Source organism: Miniopterus natalensis, chromosome 6 (genome assembly GCF_054644295.1).
Source record: "Miniopterus natalensis isolate mMinNat1 chromosome 6, mMinNat1.hap1, whole genome shotgun sequence".
In the NCBI taxonomy this organism is placed as follows: domain Eukaryota; kingdom Metazoa; phylum Chordata; class Mammalia; order Chiroptera; family Miniopteridae; genus Miniopterus; species Miniopterus natalensis.
The window spans coordinates 72,864,956-72,890,175 of NC_142086.1; the positions used below are offsets into that span (position 1 = coordinate 72,864,956).

The window sequence follows — 25,220 nt, forward strand, 5'->3', positions numbered from 1 at the left end:
CCAAAAGATTGACATATTTCACTACCTAAAAACTTAGCATGCCAATAAATAGCAGCAAAAAATAATAATAATAAATCTAAAAATACTGAAGCATGGAGACATATTCACACACAATATGCCAAATGTTGACTTAATATTATTAATAGAAAAAGATATCGCACCAAGGGAGGACCAATAATAATGAAGTCATCTAAGGAAAAATAAACATAAGATACAGTGGGCAACTCCCAAAGGAGGAAATACGAATGGCCAATAAACATGACAAAATATTCAGTTTCCCTTCTGATCAAGGAAATTCCAAGTACAATAGCAATTTGACACTGTTTTTTTACTGATCACATTAGCAAAACTTAAAAATACTTTGCTCTTGCAAAGGTACAATAGGCAGGGCATGTTTTCACCAGCTGACAAGAGTATAAATCAGTAAGACCTTTCTGGAAAATAATTCGGCAGAATGTATCGTATGCCTTAAAAATATTCCTGTCCTTTGCCTCAGAAATTCCCACTTCTATGAAATCTAGGCTAGAAGTGACCCACAGTGTGGCGAGGGCTTCATCCTGCCTGGCTAGCTCAGTTGGTTAGAGCATCGTCCCGATGTGCCAACATTGTGGGTTTGATCCGATGCCCTGTCAGGGCACATACACAGATCAACAAATAAATGCATAAATAAGTGGAACAACAAATCCGATGTTTCTCTCTCTGTGTCTCTCTCTGTGTCTCTTTCTCTACCCCCTTCCTCTCTATAAAACCTAAAAAAAATAAAATCTTTATATTTAAAAGAGAGAAAGAGAGAGAGCTTTGTGCATGAGCCGGTTACTGCAGCAGTCGTCGTAACAGCAGGAAAACGCCGTCGGAGCTGGAGCTTGCGGTGGGAGAGAGGGCCCGTCACTCCCTCCCTGGTGGCACGCGCTGGTGCGGGGGCCACGCTCCTCGCTCTTCTATGGTGCTTGCAGCTTTGTCGCTCTGCCAGTGGAGTTCACAGGCAGACAATTTCCAGATTAAAGCAAAGGGTCTATTTTTCACATGTAGATGTTTTGAAGGGTCACATCATCCCTCAATAAAGATGATTAGACATTTGAGGGAGAATTAAAATAGAGCAATGGCGTTGGGAAACGTTAAAGTGGATTTGGCAGTCATTTAAACTGCAAAAGGAAAGATGAAATGATGAGTCCTATTGTGTACAGAGAGAGAAGGCTTAGGGAAGTTGGAAGGTTACTTAAAACATTTCACAAAAGTTACTGAAATGTCAGACCAAAAAATAATGGACTTAGAAACTGAAATAGCCTGAGGATTAAACCCACATGCAAGTGAATAATTAAGTTCCTTTGGACTCTCACCACTCCTTGTCTCTGTGTCTGTGATACATGGACCTTGTCTATTTGAGCATGTTTCCAACTCTGTCTTTTCCTCAAGATCCCCGTCTCGAAAGAAGGCAGCCCTTGTATTGGGCTTTGCAGCCTTGCCTCCTAGCGTACAGTGTGACACACCTGTTTGTTAAATGACTCAGTTTGTATTTGGTTGGGTCTTTGAGGGATAACTTTACAGAATATCATTTAACTCAAAGGTTTTCTTCCCAATAGGATTACCCAACCAATAACAATGACCAGGCAGTGGTTGAAATCTGCATCACAAGAATCACCACAGCCATCAGAGAGACAGAGTCCATTGAAAAGCACGCGAAGGCCCTTGTGGGGCTCTGGGACTCCTGCTTGGAGCACAACCTGAGACCCTCCGGGAAAGACGAAGACACTCCCCACGCAAAAATCGCCTCTGATATCATGAGCTGCATTTTACAGGTATGTCGATGGGTGTTCAACATCGTGCCTACTTGATACTGGCTTGGCCATTTACTTGAACACGTGATGTCTCTGAGCCAAGAGCCAATGTTCTGTAGTGTTTGGATACTGTAAAAAGATACCACAAACCATCAATAGCTTAGCCAGACAGGCTGGTCATTAATAAACCAAGAAGGTTCTATCAAGCCCCTACTATATGCAAGACACACTGTGAGAAGCTCAAAGGAAAACCAAAGCAAGCTCTAATCTGTTTGGAGAGATAAGACACGTACGTATAAAAAGCTGACAATAAAGCAATGTGTACCAAGATTCAAGTGAGGAATATTGGAAAATGCAGAAAAGGAGACCGTTTTCATCCAAGGAGATCAAAGAGGAAGTGGAGTCTGAACTGAGGGGCGATGCGCTTGGAGTATGTGGAGAGAATTAACTCAGTCATTTTTAAGTGTATTTCTATATGTATGTGGACTCTCCATAATAATAATATTAGCCTGTTCTGATCATGTTTAAATTCTTTCATCTGGCATAAACATCATTTTAAAATTTTGGCTCAACCACAAAACAGTTATGTGAGATTGAAATGTTGGGCAAGACACTTAACTTCCTAAGCCACAGTTTCCTCTCAGTAAAATACAGATGAATTAACATTGTCTGTGATAAATTTTACCAACTAGTGATGTTGATAGATGTTTCTCAAAAAAGAATTCTGTGATCAAATAAGTTGCTAAATACTGAATTCAATATTTCCCTTTTGAGCTATCACAATGCTTCATAGTACAGTATATTAAAGTCTCCAGAAAGTCCTGCAATAAAGAAAGCTGGTTAGCTGTATAGAACAGCATTTTCCACTCTGATATGACCATGGAACTTTCTCCCCCCCCCCAACACAACATATATAAACAGCCCTCAGAACTAAGGTTCCACTGGGCACAGTTCAGGAAATTCTCATTATATTAAAGCATCTAGCTCTGTATATGGCACCTAATACTAGTTTTGTTTCTTCTTTTATTTTTTCTCACAGTTGTCTATGCCTAACTGGAGCATATTTCATATTTCACGTTCAGTCCAAGGACTGGTCAACTGAACAAAAGACTCCACACACACTATTGCACTCGTTTTTCTGTTTTGTTTTGTTCTGTTTTTTATTCTTAGGGTTAGGGGTGGGAGAAGAGGAAGTGGGGATTTGAAAATAATTAATGAGAGATGAATACTGCTTGGAATTAACAACAAAGACTGAATGTATCTTTCTTCATCCGTTACCTTGAATATGTTATTGACATACATCAGAAACAGATTATTTTACTCCAAGTGCCACTCCACAGACATTCACACAGAAACTCACACAGCAGCTGCGCTCCTCAGCTCCCACTGCCGTTTCAAAACCATCGGTCTAGACGCTAGAACATCGCCTCCCAACAGAAACAGAATGCAGGCCACAAGCACGAGCCACCGATGTCACTGGAAATTTTCCAGTGGCCACATTAAAAACAAGTACAAAGAAACACATGAACTTGATTTGATGATATATATTCCTTAACTCAATATATCCAGAATATTATTATTTCAGCATGTAATCAATACAAAAATTAATGAGACATTTTACTTCTTTTATACTAAGCCTTATAAACGTGCTGTGTGTTTTAGCAGGCTCTTTGGAGTACTCACTGTTCAGATGCTCAGCAGCTTCAAGTGGGTAGTGGTTCCTGTGGTAGCCAGTTTTAGAGAGTCAGGAAGATTTTCTGGGTGGAGATCACATTTGGAAAGGGTTATGGACAATAAACAGGAATTTCATTAAATAGAAAAGGTGGTGGTGAGAGGACATTCCAAGCAGAAAAAACCAGTTTGTGCAAAAGTCCAGATTTGTGAAATAAGACCAAGGTCAGAAGAGCAGGCTGCCCTTCCAAGTGCCCTAAATTCTAAGACAAAGGATATTTCATTCTGGGTAAGGGGTTATGTCTCCTACTTAAAAGTTGGGGGTGGTGTGGGAAAGAAGGAAGAAAATGCTTTTGAGAAATGAAAATGCTAAACTTACTGCTGGTCAGTGACTCAGTGTAAATGAGTCTGTAAGATTGTTGAGAGTAGGACTCCAAGGACAAGCACTGATATTTTGGGAAGAGATAGAGAGAAGGGCAAAGGGATTGGCCTCCTGGTTGAGAGGGTCAGGGGACACCATGCTGTAGAGCCAGTGTGGGTACAGGGTGTCCTTCGTGTGCCCTGCAGGCGGGAAGCCCTAAAGGCGAACTTGCCTTTCAGCAAAGGTCACGATGTATCCTGGCCACCCCTGGGGATGTGATCCCAGGAAGTCAGCCCAGGAACCACAGGCAAGGCTGTGGTCGCGGCCAGCACTGGCATTTAACTTTCATCAGATTTTAGGAGAACTATTTGGCCTGCAGTAAATACTGAAAAGATGATTTTTATCCTACTTGTAATTTGGGTTCTTGTGGGAACCATGCATAAATCCAGATGACTCATATTCTGTTCTGTTTTTTCAGTAAAATAAAAGAGTAGATCAACTTTCAAACGACAGCCTTAGCATTTGTAGCTTGCACAACAACAAAAAAAGAGTGATTTCCTCTCCATCCACCCTTTCTCCCCAGACAAGCGATCCCAGCATCAGGAAAGGGCCCACCAGTTCTGTCCATGTCCTTGGCCATTTCACTGGATGTTTTTTTCTGGCCACTTCACTGTCATTTCAAACTTAGGTATGTTCACTCACACAAAAATCTTTCTGTCTTATTTTCCCGCCTTTTTGAATCTTACACCAACCTACCCCAAGGGACCATTTTTATTCCTCTTTTACTGAGTAATTATAGAGGATGGGTGAAAGTAGGTTTACAGTTTTACAAATAAGTAATACAATAATTAATAGATAATAATATAAGAATAAACTCTGTGTTTCATGCAATCACAACTGTAAACCTACTTTTGCACACCCCTGTATTAAATCCTTTCTTTTCTTGGTCACTAAATTTATGGATTTGCCACATTAACCTTAAAATTATATAAAATTCCAGAATTCACCTTCTAGACACTCCTCAATATAAAATTTGTACAGGTGTGCAGCATACACTTCTGGGTCTGCCCTCTTGCCTTGGGAGATACACTTTTACCAACCCACCCTGAGTCCTTAGACAAGTCTCCCAACCTGTCATCTAGAAAACAAAGGATGAACCAGATCACCTTCCGGTTTGAAATTCTGATTCCCTTAGGAGATGCTGAGAGGCAGAATAGCGAAGAGCTTTAGAGCTTGAAGGCCTTAGAATCAGATGTGCTTGGTCTTACATAAATGAGAGATAACTTATTTGTCTCTCTAAGCCTCTGTTCTGCCACCTGTAAAATAGACATAACAAAGTTATTGCTCACGAAGAACATCTTTTATTATAAAAGCCATCTCCCTGTGTGGTCTAGCCACTATCCAGGAGTACCTATGACCAGGGTTTTGTCTGGAGTTGGTCAATGCCTATTTCTTCGCCCCTGGAAAAATCATGAAGGGGAAGACACCCTCCACAAGGCACATTAGATTCTAGGATAAATCCAAACCTGGAGAGGGTTGAAAAAAATTAAAATGTACCTCGAAGGTTATAACCATTGACATAGCTGATGTGCTAGAATGAGATTGTAGAGCAGCTACAGCCGCTTCTCCAACCAAATCACTTAGCAGAGCTACTGTCAAGCTGGCTCTGCATTTCATCTCTTTCTCTTCTTTGCTCACACTGTTGATGACCCCTATGAGGAAGATTGCCCAAGGGGGTTATCTGGAGGAAGGAATGGAAATAATCCCCAAATCTACTGTTGGAAAACCAGAAAGTATTTGTTTTTCCTCTTTAGAAGGATCCCACAGTTCATTCTCTTTGATTCCACACTTCAATTTTTTTATTTATTCTTCCCCAGTTAATGTATGAAGGTTCAAAATCTGTCCCTGATTGGCACTGCATGCAAAGCACTTTGGGCAGTTTTGAGAACATTTCTAATGCAACTCTTAGAGGCAGGGCTGGTTATTTTGTTTTAGAAGTTTACTCAATAGACAACCTAGCTGTATCATTTACTTGCAGTGCAATCTTGAGCAAATTAATCTTTTTGTGCCTTCATTTTTGTCACCTGTAAAATGCAGGTGACAAGAGTAGCTGCCTCATGAGTTTGTTGTGAGGATTAAATGAGTAGACATTTTAAAAATAGACATAAAATCTTTAGGACACAGAAAGTGCTGCATGAGTATTGACTCTGGTGCCATCATTAACATCATCACAGAAGACTCTAGAATAGCACTCAATACTTTCTAAGAGGCTATTAATTTAATTACTTGTTACAGCCATTGTTCATTGTCTATGTCCCCTTCTCCAAAATATAAGCTCTGTTTTATTCACTGATATAGTCCCAGCACCTAGAACAAGTGAATGGCATACAGTCGATGCTCAAAATAATATTTATTGAATGAATGAGTGAGTGAACGATTGGACAAATAGTTTAAGAGATGTGACTGTTTTCTGGCTTCCACACTTTCTTCTAGAGTGGGCCAAACTACTTATTTCTCAATTAATGCCACATGAGGCAGTGGCATGAAATGAAAGGAGACTGGGACACCCCCACGGGTTTCTGAGACCTGCTCTCTTATTATGTGTCAAAAAATATACTGGGAAAACTTAGGAGTATGTGCTATATAGATTTTCCATATATCCATGCTACTAAGAACCAAGCATTTTATATGTAAATCCAAATTTAGTTTGATTATCTAATCAATGATGCCAGGTGGATAACCATAAAATAACTATTTTAATAAATGGCGTTTACTATTTCTTGAGGCTACTCTTTTACAGCTCTTACTTAAATTCAAGGCCAAAGAGCTTTTGAGTTGCTATCAGCTCAGATAGATATCTCTTCTACTTAGCTTTATTCTTTTCAATCTTAAAACTCTGGGAAATGTTCCCAAAGTGCATTTTCAAAAGGAAAAATCTCCACCAAAAGCTCAAATTGGTGCTAATCTAGTTAAGGAATATAATTCTTGGCAGCTGTAGAACAAGGGCCTCTTGTTTTGCTTCCCCAGCCAGATATAACTGTCTCCATGAACACGTCTTTATTTCTACCCTGTATTTCACTGAATTTGTTCCCTGAGAACTGGGCACTGAGTTGCATGTAAGACGATACACGTGCCAGCAAGCTCACGTCTGCACTGAGGGGCAAGATCTCTCACAGGCTCTGGCATTAGCAGCTGCTGTTAAAGTGGTTTATTTGTACGAGTGTTCATGGGCCTTTCTTGGCATGTGTGCCCTTAGCATTCCTCTGCTCCACAGAATCCAAGCGATATAACAGTTTCGTGGGCCTGGGGTCTACTGCATTAGCAGCTCCTTTTGCTTCACTTGAGAGCAAAGCTCAGCTGTCAGAAGGAGATTGTATACTACCTGTCAGGTCCTAGGGCTTGTGTCTGTCCAGCCTTATCTTGGCTTCCCAGCTCCTCAATTGTATCCTGTTGCTATCAGCAGCACCCCTGGCTTCTTGATACATTAGGAACTGTCTAGACACTGTTTAGAGATTGTGAGCCTTTGGTCACAATCCCTTAGTGTTTATATGAACTACTTGCTCTTTGCTTACTCAATGTTTCACTTCTCCTATCATGTAAGAGCTTTCCAGATGATCTGTGTGGGAGGAAAACAGAAAAATTGAGTGTGTTAAAGTGTGTGTGTGTTTAAATAATGACATTATACATATCTCAGGGGTTTTTATACCTTTCCCTTGGAAATACACTTTAAAGACTTTAATAGCCCCCCACTATTTTTCTCAAGAGCACTTAGAATTGTGGTAAAAAGAATATGATCAGATTGACAAAGACAGCCTGTTATTTCATTGCTGCTGGCAAGTGTTAGTTCATGACCAAGGTGCAAAACATTAGTTGCTGGGGATACTGACTTCCATGGACCTTTCACCGCGCCTGTCTGTGTTCACAATTAGTTGGAAACACCTGAGTTGTACTTCCCAATGCTGCCAGCTGGGGTTTCTCAGCAGGTTACAGGTAAATGTGCTTGGAGACATAGCCCTCTCATGGAACACCCGCACCACTCTAGCTGCCAGTTGGCTAAGGACTCAGAGTAGATAAAGAAAACCTGGGCCTGCAGTTCATTGTAGGAAAGCCCCGAGAAGAATTGTTGGATTGTATTTTACTCTCAAAATGAGGGCTTAAACCTGCCATCACAGGCACAAAGATATGTCACCTTAAAGTTAAATTAGCAAAAGTCTACACAGAATGGAGAAATAGACTTTCTATGGGGGCAGCCCAACAAATTATATACGTAAGATTGAGAGGTTTGGAAAACATCCAAGGCTCTAATTGAGGTAATATGGATATAACTTCAGAGGAGCAGGGACAGAATATTATTATAATTGAGAAAACGGACACATGACTCGGCCTTCCTAAACACTACGTGTCTGAAGAGTAAGTCAACAGGAGAGGATGCTCAGCACGGGGTCATAGTTTTGGCACATTCATCCAGCTCTGTCCGGGGGGTTGAGTCTGAATCTGATGAACAGGAAAGTTCCAGTCTCTAGAGATGGTAATTTGCAGGAGTGTTATTTTAGTTAGATTTCACATGGCCTAGATGAAATATCCCTCAGGATTTCTTTGCTCCAATCTGATCTTGTGCCCGTGAGTGAAAATTCTGGTTAGTAACCTGGTTCCTGACATCCTAATAGTGTGATAGGGGTACCCTGGATGTGACCGGGGAGACACTGCGGATGAGTAAATTGGCCTGACTGGTTGTGCACCAGCCTTTTGGAAATTCCTTTGTGTAAGTTAGTGTCAGTGGATTCAAGAATTCTGTGTGGCTGACCAAGCACATACCCTGACTTCCAAAAGTGAGGGGAGCAGCCAGCCTCAGGGAGGCCTCACAGTTCATCATATCAGTGATGGCCTAGTCCAATCAGGCCCAATCAAATCCACCAAGAAGGGAGACACTGGATAAAGGCAAAGCCTACTATCAGAGAAATAAGGCCGCAGGCCATGGTCTTGATAGTTGTATAGAAGTTCCTAACAGAGATCTAATAAGTGAAACTGCTACATAAGCATGATTTGTCACCAAGGGTAGGATCAGAGCTTTCAATGTGACTGACTTAATGGTGGGATGTCGGATTAGGTTGTTGAACATCTGTTTTCTCTGCTCAGAAGTCAGTAGACACGTGAGTGTGGTAAATGGGTGAAACGACAGGAATGGATTAAGGGTTGACTACGTCAATTTTTTTTAGGGTCTGGGAGGAAAAAATGTTTAAGCACAAGAGACTTAACGGGCTCACTTAAAAAAAACTTAGGGGTAGAACTGGCCTAAGGCACAGCCATTATAATGCATGGGGTTCAAATGATATCACCAAGGCTGGTTTTTCTGAACTTGTCTCTCAGATCCATATTGCCTTGAATGTCAAACAAATTCTCTCCTGAGGTCACAAGATGGTGACCATCTTCCATTTTCATGGAATCCATCAGAAAATAGAATCTCTTTCATAAAGCCCTTTAATGGCTCCTTAGTTATAATTGAATAACTTGCCCATCCCTGAGCCCACCAGTTGGACCAGGGAAATGTGATTCTCTGGTCATTGTCTGAGTCATTTGACCACACTTGAAGTCAAGGGCGGAAATGTCTGAGTGAGAAGTACCTGAGATGATAGCTGTGGAAGTTGGAATCTGCTAAGGAGTTTGTAACAACTCACCTGCCCAATCAACTAGCCCTGAAAATGAATGGAGTTTGGGCTCATACTGAGCCATTGCTGTCCGTGGGTTGTACCAGCAAGAGGGGTAATTCCCACCACATTATGTTCCCAATGACAGCTGTAACAGTAGATTTAAATGTTTTTCATTAGATACTTGATTTGACAAATATTTATTGAATACCTACCATTAACCCAGACTTGTGGGAGGTATTAGAGGGGATAATTCACTGTGGAAAGATATAGCACTTTTCATGTGAACAGTTAGAGAAAAACAACCACTTTTTATTTCTTATATAATATGAAGTCAGCTTCCCAAACACATTGTGCACTATGCAAGTTTTGCTTTATATTCAGTCTAAGGGGTGGAGTTGATGCTCAGAATGGTTGATGGTAGTGAAAATATACCATTCATTTTTAAGAAACCAATTTGTACTTTGCAAATATTATTCCCAAATTAGGTAATTAAATGCTGATAGAATTGTTTTCTATGTAAGATATTGATGTTCAGTCACAAAGTAAATCAAGAAGAGAATTATTTTAAGATCAAAATTCCTTTACTTTTTAGTCTTATGTTCATTAATTTTTTCCTTCTGAATTTCATTAGCTGAAACTTTAGTTTTTAAGATACAGTCAGAAAGCAATTTCTTCCACATTCCTTGGGTTATTTTCTCAAGTATCAATCTAATGTTAACCTTCTCATCAATGACTCCTGATCACCCTAGCGATTGATTCCACACTCCTTAGCATATATGCCAGACCTTTCATTATTACAACACCCCTGCTTACCTCCCCAGTCCCTTCTCTCACAATTTTCCCACATGTACCACACTCCAGCCATACCGAACGATTTACAGTTCCCCAAATGTACAACCTCTCTCGCCGCTGTGCCTCCACGGGTGCTTTTCCTTCTGTTCATTCTTTTTCTTGCCATCACCCAGCCATCTCCTATTCATCCACTAGGTCTCAACTAAGACACCACCTCCTCCATGCAGTCATTCTTAACACCCCCTGCAAGACTGGGTTAGGTGCTCCTTCTTTGCTCCTTTAGTGTCCTGCTCTTTGCCTATCATGACCATCATTAGTCTATGCTATTAACTGCCTGTTTGCCCTAAGTCTCCCTAATAAGGACGAGAGTTCCCAAATTAAATGAGAATAGGGTGGGACCTTTGTTTTCACGCCTGCACTTTGGGAGCTTAGCTCAAGAAATATTTTTTGGATGAATGAATAAATGAATGAATAATGAGCCTCTTACTATGTTGTTTTCTCGCATTTTCTCAGAATTACAACCGGCCCCCTGTGATGGCATTAGCCATCCCCATTGCAGTGAAATTCCTCCACAGAGGCAACAAGGAACTGTGCAGGAATATGTCCAACTACCTGTCCCTGGCTGCAATCACCAAGGCAGACCTCCTGGCTGACCACACAGAGGTCATAGTAAAGAGCATACTCCAAGGTATGGTGTGAAGGCTGAGCTTGGGGGCATGTTTTAGGAGTCGTTTAAAAGTATTTTCAGTGTGTGCAAAGTGAGACCTAGCGTATTGAGCGGTACCTTAGATTCCCTGCTTTATAACTAGTTGACTTGTGAACATGGGTAAGGTTACTTGAACTGGCTGAGTCTGTGTCTCTTCACTGGGCAGATGGATTATTTGGGCCCATTAGATAAGTTGTAAGCTTCCTTCCAGCTCTACATTGCTCAGTTTGGAAACTGTCTTTTCCATTCTTCTGGTCACCTTGTCCATCTACCAACTATGGTGAGTCTGTCTGTCTTCACTGAGTGAAACATATCGCACCGTTCTCAGTGGCAGATGAAAAGCCTCTTCTTCCTTTGGTTTCCAAAAGCAAGAAATGTTAGATAAAATACACCAGAAAATGCGGGAAGACTTCTTAAATGTGAACATACTGGGGAATGATTTGTGTTAGCTACTTTCATAAAAACTCAAATCAGGATACCTCCGTTAACTGTTTTTACATTGGAATGAAAGAGATCAAGTTAGTCCACTCAAAATATTTTCTTTGTCTTGCGTTTTTTCCTTTGATTTCAGATCTATCAAAAACCATGTTTTTACGTATTTTTTAAATTTGGGATCAGAGAATATATGGTATTATTTGATAGACACCAAAATGTCCACAGTGCTCATTAATAAAACTGTATGAGGCCCATGAGTATGTCGGCCTACATTTTACTGACACCCCTCCCCGCATGCTCAAGTTGAACATCACGCCCCGTAAAGGTCCCCAGACAAAGTATTCCTTAGGGTCCCCAAGGGAGCCGAGACGTGCTCTCCTCCTGGGGTATCCGGGCCAGTCCACAGCCTATGCTGCCGTTCTTTCCATGCTTCCCGCATGGCCCGCTCTGCTGGTTCCACCCCACCCCCCGGGCCCAGCAAATGCCGTGGCTGCTACCACCAAGGTCCCGGGAAGGACCTTCTTGACTGTTCTTTTTTTTGTGCTGCTCCAGTTGAAGTTTAGGAGCCACCAGCCCTCAGTCCACTAATTCCATGTGGCAGGATCAGGGAGAACACCTGTCTTTCTCCTTGGTGTTACGTTTTGGTGGAGAGGCCCCAGGACAGGGTTGCGTGGCTCCCGGTGCCAAGCTGTGCTACCAAGTTTGCGGTCAATAGACAGTTCTGTTTTATCTAAAACTCTCTTCCCAGGGATCCACTATCAACCCAAGAGTTGAGCTAGCAAGCAATGAGTCCTCTAGTTCTCAAAATGCCTATGGCCCACCAAGGACCAAAGTTCTGTTTATTGGACCAAATGTTCCCAAGAAGGGTTCTTAGCACCCCAACTCTACCCCAACTCTCCAGACATCTGACCCCAATGGTCTGCCAGATGCCCAGATACAGCTGAACCCCAGCCACGACAGTGAAAGTTTATCAGTCTCCCTGTGCTTCCCTCTAAAGATTTGTCATTGAGATTACTAGTCAGTATTATACTCTTGGCTACAGGATTGAATTGCTAATTTCACTTTATACAAATTAAATTCACTAAAAGTCCAGAAAAGCAATTATGTTTTTTTCACCACCTTGGCTACATATTTGGAACAGACTTTATAGGAATTACAAACACTTATAAACACCACACATTTTAAATCCATGATAGTTAGACTTGTAAGTAACTGATATATGGAAAAAAAAAAATTGAATTGTCTCTTTGTAGCTGCCAAAAACTTAGGTCATGTATTTGGGTGTTTTTTTGGTTTTTTTTTCTTCTTGAAATGCACTTGCAATGACAAAGAAATCTTTTGAAATGCAAAATACACTTTCTTAATTCACTGCAAGCATTTGAAATAAACAAATGATTTGGTTTATTTGATCTGGCACAATGAAAATTACCATAAAATAAATAATAATTTGACCTAAAAGGTTGGGGCTACATATTTCAGGGTTTAGATTTTTAGGACAAATATGTCGTAAAACTCCCCAATCACCCACATGAGCACATCAAACTTTGAGCTACAAACTTTGGCTGTCTCTGAGTAGTAAGTTTATTGCTTTGCAAATCTTGGAGATATATATATATATACATATATATATATATGTATACATATATACACCCTGCCAAACAGCCTTAGGAAACATCAAAAATATTTGTTTTTTCTTTGCCTATAGTTTTCTCCCTTATAGCAATAGAAGGAAGCATTTATAATCTAATAAAGGATATCTAAAAAAACAAACAACCCTATAACTAAAATTATCCTTAATGGAGAAATATTGAATCTTTTCCCTTGAATTAAAAAATAAGACAAGGATGTCACTTGGGTAATGAATTTGTTTTCTCCTTAAGTCATATCAGAGGTAATTTCATAATTTGTAACATCAGAACCTTTTCAGAGTGGGAGAGTTGTTTTTCAGTGGTCCTGAGTAATTCTCCAAACTTGTTCTTTGCCCGGTGAAGGTGCTCTGTAGAACCTGGCCAGTATTGGAATATAAAAGCATTACTAATGCTTATCTTTTACCCAAGAAGATGACAGTATTATTGGAAATCCCTAAAATTAGGGTCTCTCCAAATCTAAGGGATTATTTAAAGGCTTGCAGAGAAACCCTTTCCAAACGTTGATGTGGAACTCTGTGATGCAAGGCATACCACTGGTATCAAAACTAAAGCAATGATGCCCCTTCCTTTGCATTTCTGAATCCATGGTCATAATAAGGAAATACAATGTCTCTGTCAGTATGCCTTTTACATGGTCCCCTGGCACAAGTAGCTAGATGACCTCAAATGATTTGAAACTTAAGTAGGAAGTCTTTGGAATGAAAATGTAATATTGTCTCAGCAAGAGTCCAAATTCCTTTCTTATTGGCAATAGCCTAAAAAGACTGTCTAGTTAATTATGATGAATTCACCTCATTTCTTTCTTGATGTGAGACAAAATTCAAACCACTTATTAGTGAACTGTCTCAGAAGAAATGGAGATAGCAAATTGACACCCCCCCCCCCAATTTATAATGGCAATAATAATATGTACCACATAAGGTAGATGTGAGGCTTAAATAGATAAAGCAGATATATTTTGCACAATGCCAGACCATAGTCCATTATGGTTACTACTATTCCTCTTAATATCATCATCATCATCATCCTTGTCATCATTAATTATTATATGCCATGTGCCAGGCCCACATTAAAGTCCTGAAGGCAGATCCATGTCCATTGGTGGAGTTTAATAATCCCTAGGAGATACTTAGCCACTAAAATTCATAATACAATTATTCTTTTCTTTTTTTTAATATACTTTTATTGATTTCAGAGAGAGAAAGGGAGAGGGAGAGATAGAAACATCAATGATGAGAGAGCCATCGTGGATCGGCTGCCTCCTGCACGTCCCCAACTGGGGATCAAGCCTGCAACCCGGGCATGTGCCCTGACCGGGAATTGAACCTCAGTCTCCTGGATCCTAGGTCAATGCTCAACCACTCAGCTAGACAATACAATTATTCTTAAAGGAAAATGTTTTAAGTTCACCATATTACAGGTTGTTGGGAAAGAATTTATTAATCAAATACTCTAGGGAATGGGTGACTAAACAATATTATTAAGAATATTCAACCTGAATATTTATATACATAGGGAAATATTAAATTTAATGTTGTAAAAAGCCAACCTAAGTGTGGGTTAAGAAATAGAGACATATTTTGAAGCAGAAAAAGATAAGAGTTGTTGACCAAATCTTGGATCAGGTGCTGGCCAGAGTTTGTACCTTTTCGACTCCACCAGCAGATGGTGCTGTGAAGTAGAGTAAGACCTGCCCAGAGGTGAGCGTCCCCCGCTGAGCTCGGAATGACTCATCCACAATGCAAGGGAATCCTTACATTTATTTGTTTGTATTGTTGTTTGTTTACTTGTTTTCTATTCAACACACAGGGAATGACTTGGGGAAACATTCTTTTAAGATAACTCTTTTATTTCAAGTATTATTTTATGGTTTAGAAAGCACTTTTAGACACATTACTTGTTTTTATGTCATTTTCATAATAACCCTTCAGCAAGGTAGGCAAGTCCTGGTATCCCTAATTTTTTGGCTAATTTGGATGCATAAAGATTAGTTGGCAGGCTCAACTTCTTATAGTTAGTAGGTAATGGCAGTAAGATTTGAATGCTGGATTTCTGACCCCAAGCCCAATAAGCTTCTTCTATACTTTAGATTTATAAAACTGAATGCAAGTGTCAGCAATCTGAGTTTTCAAGTTCACCGAATTTAGGAATATTTAAATGAACATATACATTACTTAGACCAAGATTTTTAACTTCAGGAGTGCTATTTCTTTGTTGTTGTTGTTGTTAATCCTCACCTGAGGATATTTTTTCCATTGATTTTTATAGTGGAAGGGAGGGAGAGGGAGAGAGAGAGAAGCATTGATGTGAGAGAGGCACGTCGATTGGTTGCTGTCCGCACACGCCCCAACCAGGGCTGGGGATCAAGCCTGCAACCCAGGTATGTGCTCCTGACTGGGAATCGAACCCAAGACTCTTGGTGCTCCAGCTGATGCACCAACCACTGAGCCACACCGGCCAAGGCATGAATACTGTTTCTTAAGTGACTAAACGATAGTTCTTTGTTAAAGTGAAGTTAATTACATAATTGTAAATAGCAAGCTCTAAAATTCTTAGTAATCAGATGTTCTAAATATATTTTAAAGGAATTAATAATTGAAAACCAATTTACATTATAATAGAAAAGGAAATATTATCAACTCTGTTTCATTCAAATATTATTACTGCAAAAAAAGGTGTTCCAGTGACATACATATGTATCTGCTAAAGTGACTAAATGACAAATTGTCACAATTTTCCTGGAGCTGAAGGGTTTCCTGGGACATGGGACTTTCAGTATTAAAGCTGTGACAATCCTAGGCTAACCAGGGCAGTTGGTCACCCTAACACACACATACAACATTTTATTCTTTGTGCACATATAATGTATTATATTTTTCTTCCTAATAGCTTGAATGATCTTGCACAATTATTTTACTATGCCATAATATAGCGATGCCCATAGCAACCTTTTTTTTAAAATCCTCACCCGAGGATATTTTTTCCATCGCTTTTCAGAGAGAGAGGAAGGGAGAGAGAGAGAGAAACATCGATGTGAGAGAGACACATCGATTGGTTGCCTCCAGCATGCACACTGACCAGGGCTGGGGATCGAGCCTGCAACCGAGGTATGTGCCCTTGGCTAGAATCGAACCCGGGACCCTTCAGTCTGAGGGCCAACGCTCTAACCACTGAGCCAAGCCGGCCAGGGCATATAGCAACCATTTTGATAAATGAATGTGCTAAACTAAGCCAGCATACTAATATTTTTTTTAGATATTTTATCTCAGTTTTACACATTTTTTACTGTCTCATTTCATTGTCACTATGTATTCTTAACCCCTTTAAATGCTGTTGTAAAAAAGAAAAAAGTCGGATAGCCAGACTTTGTAAGAAGTATTTTCTAAGTATAGTCTATAGTTTAAAAAAAAAATTTTTTTTAATTATAGTTGGCATATAATATTATATTAGTTTCAGGGATACAACATAGTGATTAGACATTTATATACTTTACAAAGTGATCACCACATCAAATCTAGTGCTCATCTGGCACCGTACAGAGTTATTACAATGTTATCAACTTCATTTCCTATGCTGTACATTATATTCCTGTGGCTAATTTATAACTGGCAGTTTATAATACTTTTTAATCCCTTTCACCTTTTTTGTTCATCCCCTCACCCTGCCCCCACCCCTGGCAATCATCAGTTTGTTCTCTGTATCTATGAGTTTGTTTCTGTTTTGTTTGGTTTGTTAATTTGTTTTGTTTTTTAGCTTCCACATACAAATGAAATCACACGGTATCTGTCTTTCTCTGTCTGACTTATTTCACTTAGCATAATATCCTCTAGGTCCACCCATGTTGTTGCAAATGGCAAGATTTAATCTTTTTTATGACTGAGTAATATTTCATTATAAACATATGCCACATCTTTTTGATTCACTTGTTTCTTAATGGACACCTGGGTTGTTTCCAAATCTTGGCTGTTGTAAATAATACTGCGATTGACATAGGAGGTCTGTGAGCATTTTGAGGGAATAAAGTCCATGGTCTTTTTAATTTTAAAAAAATTTCTCTACTGGGTAAGGATTAGATTAGGTCGTTGATTGGTAGTGGATTAAAGATAGAAGTGCATTTTTCTCTCATGTAGAAGAAGGCCAGGGACTGGCAACTCAGGACTGGCAAGGAAACTTTACACCATTGGAGAAGCAGGCTTCTTCTCCGTTGTTACACTGAATTTCATGGTCTAAGATGGTTGCTGAGGTTCCAGCCATCATTACCATATTCCAGTGAGGAGAAAGGGAAAGAGAACCGCATTCAATATTTCAGTGTTGGCCAGAACTTAGTCATATGGACACACTCAGCTGCAATTAATGCTGTAAAATATAGACTTTACTCAGAGTGGCCATGTGTGCTATTAAAACCAGAATTCTGTTACTTAGGAAAAGAAGGATTCCTATAAAAAAATGTAAAGTTCACTTACATTTAATTTGTCACCATATGTGTTTGCAGATATCTTGGCCTGCATCATCTTGGGTCTCTTGAATAGACATAATTCATGCTCAAATGTGGAAAAGAATTTAAAGCATTCCTAACTCTCTGCTTGAAACTGGGTCCAATATTTCTTCTTCCAGATAAGCATTCAACTCATATAGACGGTAGCTAAACAGGGGTTTACATATGACCACTGTGCCTGCAACCTTGAATTATGTCATCTCCAAGGGTCTAAGACTGGCCTATGACCTCGTAACTGCAATTTTCTTTGAGAGCCATCAGCCTGGTTTTGTGAGTCCCACAGGCAGGATGAAGCTATACTGATACCATAATCATCCTCCAAGATTTCTAGATTCGTGGAACTATTGCTAAAAGGTATTAAGAGTCCAACTCCCTCCTTTTACTGAGAAGACCCAGAGGAGTTAAGTAACTTGTCCAAGGACACCAAGCTATTTAGTTACAGAATGTACTTTGATAATTACCCTTGGCCCAATTCTTCAAATGTCATGAACAGGATATGACCTGTGGTTGCTCGGTCCCTATCATCTTTAGGTGGACATATCATCACTGTGGTTCTACCAAATTTCCCCTTGACATTCAGAAGTAGCTTTGTGATGTTCTATCAGCCCTGCATCACCTCTATAGGAGGAGGACATTAGTGTGGTAGCGAGTTACCTCCCCATCTGCAGGGTGAAGGGGCTCAACTGTCCCCTCCTTCATGGGTAGTAAGAGAATGTGATGTGCGTTCAGGGCAGGAGTCGTTGTTTCTTTTCAAGATTTTTAGATCTTCCAAATAACAGCCCTAAGCCACCTCTTCCAGGTGTCATGTGTATCTGGGGAACTCTGATACGTCATTTTTTTCCCCATGTTACACAGGACAGAAAGATGTATGCGCTCATAGAATCATCAAATTGGAAGGGACCTAGAGATCACTATTTCCCAATTTCTTGATTTCTTAGTTGCAAAAACTAAACCCAGAGATGAATTGCCTTATCCAAGAGCATATTTCTTCCTTATGATTTATTGAAAGGCAAAGCTTAAAATGCCATAGTTTGTTTCTAATAATATTAACTTACTATTTACATACTAGACTAGTACCTGAAAACTAATTGCCCATTTTAGATGAAAAAAAGAGAAGTGTGTAGTTGCTCTAAAATATTTTAAATTTATAATTACATGACATGGGCTAGGTTTATAAAATATTTTATTTACAAAAATAGTCTTAATAAAATTAATACAAAACCATTTTACAATATAACTTATATCTTCTCAAAAAAGTGACATTTGATTATAACACATAAACTACATTTGTATTTGTTAAGTCACATTGTAGTATAAATATGTTTCATCATTATTTTTTTATAAAAACGTACATGCCAATAACAATGAGCAATGGACAACAAATGTTATTTCATTATTCTTACAACGTACAAGTCATCTCTGGACAAAACAAAATCAACCAAAGAAGAGTAAAACAATTGTCCTTCTGTTCAACAATACAGTCTTTTTTAATTATCTGACAGTTTATCTGACAAAGACACAACATTAATTTGAAAGCACCGTGGCATAAAGTCTAGTAACAATATCCCCCAAAGCCTCCTCCAATGTCCTCGTTCAACTGTTTATTCAGTATTTTGCCAAGATAAGTAAAGATTGATCTCAACTCTCTCCTTCATTAGTCTCAAGTGTTCTTAATATGCACTGAGGTCTTTAGACATTCCCAAGTGGCATATGTTTAAAATGTGAGTTTCTTTCTTTGGCTTCAAGTAGAGTTTCATGACACTTAGGAAACGTACTGAGCTCCTCCATGTGGCTGAATCTCGGTGACTCCCCACCCAACAACATTTCCGCGGATGTGACAAGACTCTGCGCCTCCACTCTCTCTTATCTCTTCACTGCTGAGAACACGGTCCCAGATATTGAAGCCTGTTAGTCTTCCAGAAAAGGCCAGTGTTTCATCAAAGCCGCTGCCCACACAGCAGCCGTTCTTTTCTTGGCCGATCTGCAGTATTCCTCCCTCGGGAACAACGTGGCCCGTGGCCACCCCAACAGCGGTCGCCACCAGCTCACCCTTTACCCACAGGGACGTGCGCCCTGTCTCTGAGTCCCAGGAGCTGCACAGATGGGTCCACTTGCCCGGGGAAATGACAGCCTCGGCAGCCAGCCTGTTCTCCTCTCCGCCCACCACGAGCACTAAGGACTGCGAGCTGAGGTACAGCTGGATCTCATATGGATTCCTCTTCGTGCCGTAGGAGAACAGGATGGTTTTGTTTAGGACATCTGTGGCTTTGACCCAAATGCAGGCACTGAAAGATTCAAGCTTCATGGGTGTCGCCGGATGCACGCTTCCAAAAATCTTCTTGGAACGCATTGGGAATAAAATAGCCGTTTCACAACCTAGAGGCACAAGAAAATAAGAAGAACATGAAAGAAAATATAAAGTCATTCAGAAATGATTCCGGCATTTAGGTAGTTTCGCATGGGCATTTTAATGACTACAATTGAAAGTTATATGCAGTATCACATTATGACTTTAGGGGCCTCTGGTGTATTCTCTGGAGAGCAAAGAAAACAAGGCTAAAGAAAGCCAATTGTCTCATTCAATGAAGCATCTAAATGGAGAAGGCGTGCAGAGAAGCCAAATTGGTCAAACCCACAAAATAATGAAAAACATGTTTTAATAACTATTTCCCCTCCCAATTAGCTTTCTTTGTTAAAACTTTTAAAAAACATTGAGTCACTATGCATTAACTTCAACAATGACACCATAATTTCCAAGAACTCAGAGCCAAACTCGTTTCCCTCTCCTTGACTTCATCAAGATTCTAGAACGAAAACCTGTGAAAGTCAATGGATCTAGCCCAGCCCCTTTGGCCATTGTTAACAGTCACTTTTAAACAAAAACGCTAGGATAGTCGTGTTGTTGCTGAATACATTTTAATATACCACATGTTCTCAGATGTTTGTAAACTTTGCACAGTTTGTAGAAAACTACCTTTGAAAGGCAACAATGTATATGATGACTCACTTTTATTGGGTGCTCACTATGTTCCAGATACTGTTCTCAACACTTTATAAGTCATTTTAATCCTCATATCAGCCCTAGAGATAGTCTTAATATTCCCATTTGACGGATGAGAAAACTGAGTCGTAGAGTGCTAAGTAACTGAGCTATGTTTACAGAGATGATAAGTGGTAAAACTAGGGTTTGGCCTTGGGCACTCTGGCTTGCAGAGGCCACACCCTTAACTTGCACACTGCCTTGCCTTTTAATGGTAGAACCCCTGGATTTGGCTAGAAGAGCCGGAATTCAGTTTGTTGTACCACTAGTGAGCCATGCAGCTTTTGATGAGCCCCCTAATCTCTCCAAGCTTTGCTGTTTTCTATGAAAGGCTCTTCCTTCCATTTTCCTTCCAATATTCTGCAAGTAAGCAAGCAGCAATTATGTAGCACCCAGGAAGAGCTGTGTAGCATTCCCTTTGTAACAACCTAAAGAAGATTTGCCATAAAATAGCTTGGAAAAGTAAACTTCCAGAGCATTTAAAGACTAACTGGTGAACAGACAGAACCTGCAGGAACCAAAGGTCCACGCAAAGTGTGGTCAGCCAAGTGAGAAAAAATAGTCGAAGAAAATACTGAGATTCATAAATTCCTATAAAAGTAACTATAATACTAAAGCACAAAATTGGTCCTGTCACACTTTGGTGTTAACTTTTTCACTGAATAAATGGAATTTTTTGAAGATTTTTAAAAATTAATTTTTAATGGGACATTGGTTCTTTCTTCCAATGAAATCAGTAGGTGCATTTTTTTTCTAGCCGTGTTAAATAAATCAAACAAAGATCATGGAACAAAAGATCACATTATGCCTGAGCATTTGAGATATTTGCTGTAATGTTTCAGAAAAGTAGTGTTCAGGAGACTGCCTACTGCAGCCTAATTAGCCGATTTCCTGTTTAACTAAGCCCAGGCTGGCAGGGTTGCATTCCAAAGCCTGCCTTCATTGCATCTCAAAGACCCAGCTTCCCAAGTAGGCTGCACCGGCTATTTGAGTTCACGGAGGGGAACTGCATGCTGGCAGGCTTTTTTCTGGTTTTTTTGGGGGGACACCAGTGATTGAGGCTCTTGATATCTCTTTAAAATGTCAGAAACTGTCTTATAAAATGGCTTTTAACTAATATGTTTTCCTGATTATGTTATCAAAGACCCCAAAAAAATTAAAACCAGGCTCTTCGGAGGCCAACAACAGAATGATTAGGAATCCCTTAGAAGCCAAGCTGGCAGGAAACCAAGAGAAGGGAAATCAAAGCTTGTGGGTAAATGTATCATTGGACTTAATAAAAAATTAGCATTTTAGAATTCAGAAATACATCCCTCTTCTGCTCTAACTAATGTGCAGAGGTGAAGATGAAAATTAGAGTAATTCTTTAGTTTTTCAGGGACATGATATGTACAACGACTTTATATGGTTTGCAAAAGACAAGAAATTTCATTCATTAAAATAGCCACAGAATTATAATTTGTCTCCTTGTCACTTACATTGAACATTTATTGTATACTTGATATTATGCTCCCCCTCCCCTACCTGAAACCCTGCTAAATATTTAAGAAAATATGTTCTGTATTGATAAATAATCCTTAATATTTAGGAAAGACTGATATTCTGGTACGGTTCCTATAAGTTTAAATGAAAAGTGCTCTCACACATACTTATGATTTTTCCTCATACTCCATCTAATAAGAGTTGTTCTGTTGGATTGTTTGTAATTGGGTCCTGTTTCTGAGATTCTCAGGAAAAGGGCGATTATATTTTCTTACCTAGAACATCAGTTTTCTAATATAGCCCACAAATGATTGTTGCATCACCATTTCCTAGAAATGCTGACTTACAATGGAGTGTTACTTGGTTCCAAATCTTCTCTTTATTTCTTTCAACCATCTTTAAAATGTATTATTTGGGGCCCACATGCATTTGGTGGTTCATCAAATATCACACGGGACTTTGACAAATTGCGTCTGGGTTGAACCACCTCTCTCCCGTTTGGTCCTGACCCCCCCCCCCCCCCAATCCATGAGGTGGCACCGAGGTACCAATTGGATCCTATACTGATGGTTCCACTTTGGGTCCCTCCCTGGCCAGTTTATTCCAAAGCGCACATCCTGGAACCTCCACTCACCAGCTAATTCCACAGATTCCGGGGCTGGGGCCCCCTCGGAAATTCCACTAACCCTTCATGAGATCAGATTCAGCCTCAAGTCTCTTGCTCAGAACAGGCGGGGAAAGAGGCCGGCCCAGGGAGTGGAAAACGTCCCTAAAAATGAGTCTGGGCCCTGAAATAGCGCGGGGGAACCGGAGCTCCCCTGGAGAGAGGCCGGCTAAATTTAGAAGAAGTGGAAATCCCTGGCGGAGGGAAGCGAAGCCAGAGCGCCCGAGAGGCCCCGGTTATAGCGGGCCAGCAGAGCCCCGCGTCGCCTGGTGGGGTCGGGTGTCAGCCAGGGGCCCTCGCCTATTTCGAGACTATGATGGTCACGTCCACAGCTATCTTCGGGGTTCCTCGGGACTGAAAAATACTTTTTAAAGCCAATTTCCCTGCCTTGCATAGTGCGTCTGAGCTCTTTGGCCGTGCGTGGAGAAATGGGGGGGGGGGGCGCCCCTGGAGGGCTGCCTGACTCGGCTTCCCTCTCGCGCGCTCGGAGAACAAAGCCGCAGGGCGTCCCCGCCCGGCCAGATCCTTACCTGCGGGCAGCCAGCGCCGGGCCGCCCAGCCCTGCACCTCGGCGAGGTCGGCTCGCGTGCGCTGCAGCTCCTCCAGCACCGCGCCCAGGGCGCCCCCCGCGCCCCCGGGGCGCTGCGCCTCGGCGACCTCCAGGCGCGCCAGCCTGCGGCCCGCGGCGCGGCTCTCCTGCAGCAGCTCCTGCAGCGCGGGGGCCAGCTTGGCCTCCCCGGGGGCGACCGGGCACGGCCTCTTGAGGCTGCCGGCGAGCCGGCCCAGCTCCGCGCGCAGCCCCCGCAGCTCGCCGCGGAGCACGTCGTCGGTGGCCTGCAGCATCATGCCCTCCCTCATCTGCGAGTCCTCCAGCATGATGAAGAGCTTGTCCCACTCGGAGGGCTCCCGGCGGCAGTCACACGGCGTGGCTAGGGCGAGAGACCCGCACGTTACCCACCTGCCCAGACCGCCCTCGGTGTGCTTTGTAAAAAAAAAAAATCTGACCTCCCGAGGTGGTCCCAAGTTATGGCTCATCCCAGCACCCCCTTCCCTTTAAGGACACCTCCAAGAAACTGTGTAAGTATCTCGAGGACAGCCACCTACCTTCGCGCCGGTATAAAGTCGAACTCTATGAAATCGCCGTTCTTGTGGCTCACAACCGGCAGCCGTCGGCGATTTCATAGGGTTCAACCCACGAGGTATCTGGGACAGAACTAACTTTTTGAAACCTTTCCTAAAGTGCTTCTCTCTTTTGCAAAACAAACTGTATTTCTTTGTATCCCGTTTCATTGGCTACAAAGTATACGCGTAGCTTCCAGGCGCAGAGGCGGCTGCGTCGCCAGGGCCCGCGGGGACGGGGGGCGAACTCACGGTCCTCGGTGGGGCGCAGCCCATTGTCTATCTCGTTGTCCAGGTTCACGTACAGCAGCTCGTAGTCGTCCGAGGTCTCGGCGCCCGCGGCCGCCCAGAGCACGCAGAGCAGCAGGGCGTAGTGGGGCATGGCTGCGGGGGGACGGGGCTCCCCCAGGCTTCCCGCGGCGGCGGCCCGAGGCCCGCGAGCGTCTGCAGCGGGCGGAGCGCGAGCGGAGCGGAGGCGAGGCGAGTGAGAGGCAGGAGCCCGGGCCCTTAATAAAGGCTGGGGCAGCCCGGACGGGGCTGAGCGAGTGAGGCCGGTGGCACCGCATAGCTGGAGTTCCCCAGATTTTGAAGGGGAGGGGGCTGGGGGAGGCGCGGGAGAGGTGGAGGTTGCGCAATAGTGAGCGCGGAGGTTCGCGCCGCCGTCGGATTAACTGGGGGCGGGTTAGAGGGGAAGGGGCGGGGCGCGCGGGGCGGGGCTGAGGCCGGGCCCGAGGAGCCGCTGTTGCAACTCCAAGTGGCAGCGCCGAGGGATGAAAGGGGGGAGGCGGGCTGCGGGGAGAAACGGTCCAGGGGGCATCGGGGTGTGAAAGCGAGATCATCCTTTCAGCAGTTCGTGTGCGCTTTTATTATTTCACAGCCTTTTGTGCGCAGAGAACTTTTTTCGCCTTTCCTTTGTAAGCAGTTTTTTATAGTTCTAAACTGTGAAAGTTACGCGCTGGTTCCAAGAAAAACCAACTTAGTAAGAATTTCTATAGGTCTAGAAGCCAAGTCTGTTCCTAGTTATTCTGCCTTGAATCCTTCTGGAGCTGCAACTATACTTTTATAAACACACATTTTTAAATGACAACACGGAAAACTGGTAACCTAAAATGAGAAAGAGCTGGTGGAAAGGAATAATCAAACTTTAGGTATGTTTTTAATAGCCTGATATTATGTGTAAATTATATTATTCCACTAGGCTTAGAGTCAAAGATCATGTTTTTAAAGTTAACTTAGGGATTCCTGTTTCTGCCAATATATGGAGGTCTATGTAAACTGAAAACTTTCCTGCACAAAACACATAGAAGTGTTTAAATTACAGAAATAATAAACATGTTAAATGATCAAATAAGTGTCCCCTCCCCCCAAATAAGGGCAATATCC

The 25,220-nt window shown here is 41.7% G+C and overlaps 2 protein-coding genes across 2 annotated transcripts in view; one reads left to right on the forward strand and one right to left on the reverse strand.

The window, feature by feature from the left end:
- Positions 1–25,220, forward strand: part of VEPH1 (ventricular zone expressed PH domain containing 1) — a 158,100-nt gene that overhangs the window by 7,734 nt on the left and 125,146 nt on the right. Inside the window, exons 2-3 of the mRNA XM_087817922.1 lie at positions 1,581–1,796; positions 10,761–10,935. Coding sequence (XP_087674048.1) covers positions 1,581–1,796; positions 10,761–10,935 — 391 coding nt within the window. The remainder of the gene's footprint in view (positions 1–1,580; positions 1,797–10,760; positions 10,936–25,220) is intronic.
- PTX3 (pentraxin 3) lies at positions 18,699–24,420 on the reverse strand. The gene is made up of 3 exons (XM_087818359.1): positions 24,090–24,420; positions 23,249–23,647; positions 18,699–19,908 (listed from the first exon to the last, which is right to left on the reverse strand). Exons 1-3 carry the CDS (start codon positions 24,217–24,219, stop codon positions 19,295–19,297), a joined length of 1,143 nt encoding a protein of 380 aa, XP_087674485.1. The 5' UTR covers positions 24,220–24,420; the 3' UTR covers positions 18,699–19,294.

What these genes read in the sequence shown, in the direction of transcription:
- PTX3 (XM_087818359.1), bottom strand. Translation starts at nt 24,219, where the DNA reads ATGCCCCACTACGCCCTGCTGCTCTGCGTGCTCTGGGCGGCCGCGGGC. An exon ending in GCTGCGCCCCACCGAGGACC is followed by an intron (nt 23,648 to 24,089) that starts GTGAGTTCGCCC and finishes CTCTCGCCCTAG; the next exon opens with CCACGCCGTGTGACTGCCGC. An exon ending in CCGGCGCTGGCTGCCCGCAG is followed by an intron (nt 19,909 to 23,248) that starts GTAAGGATCTGG and finishes TTGTGCCTCTAG; the next exon opens with GTTGTGAAACGGCTATTTTA.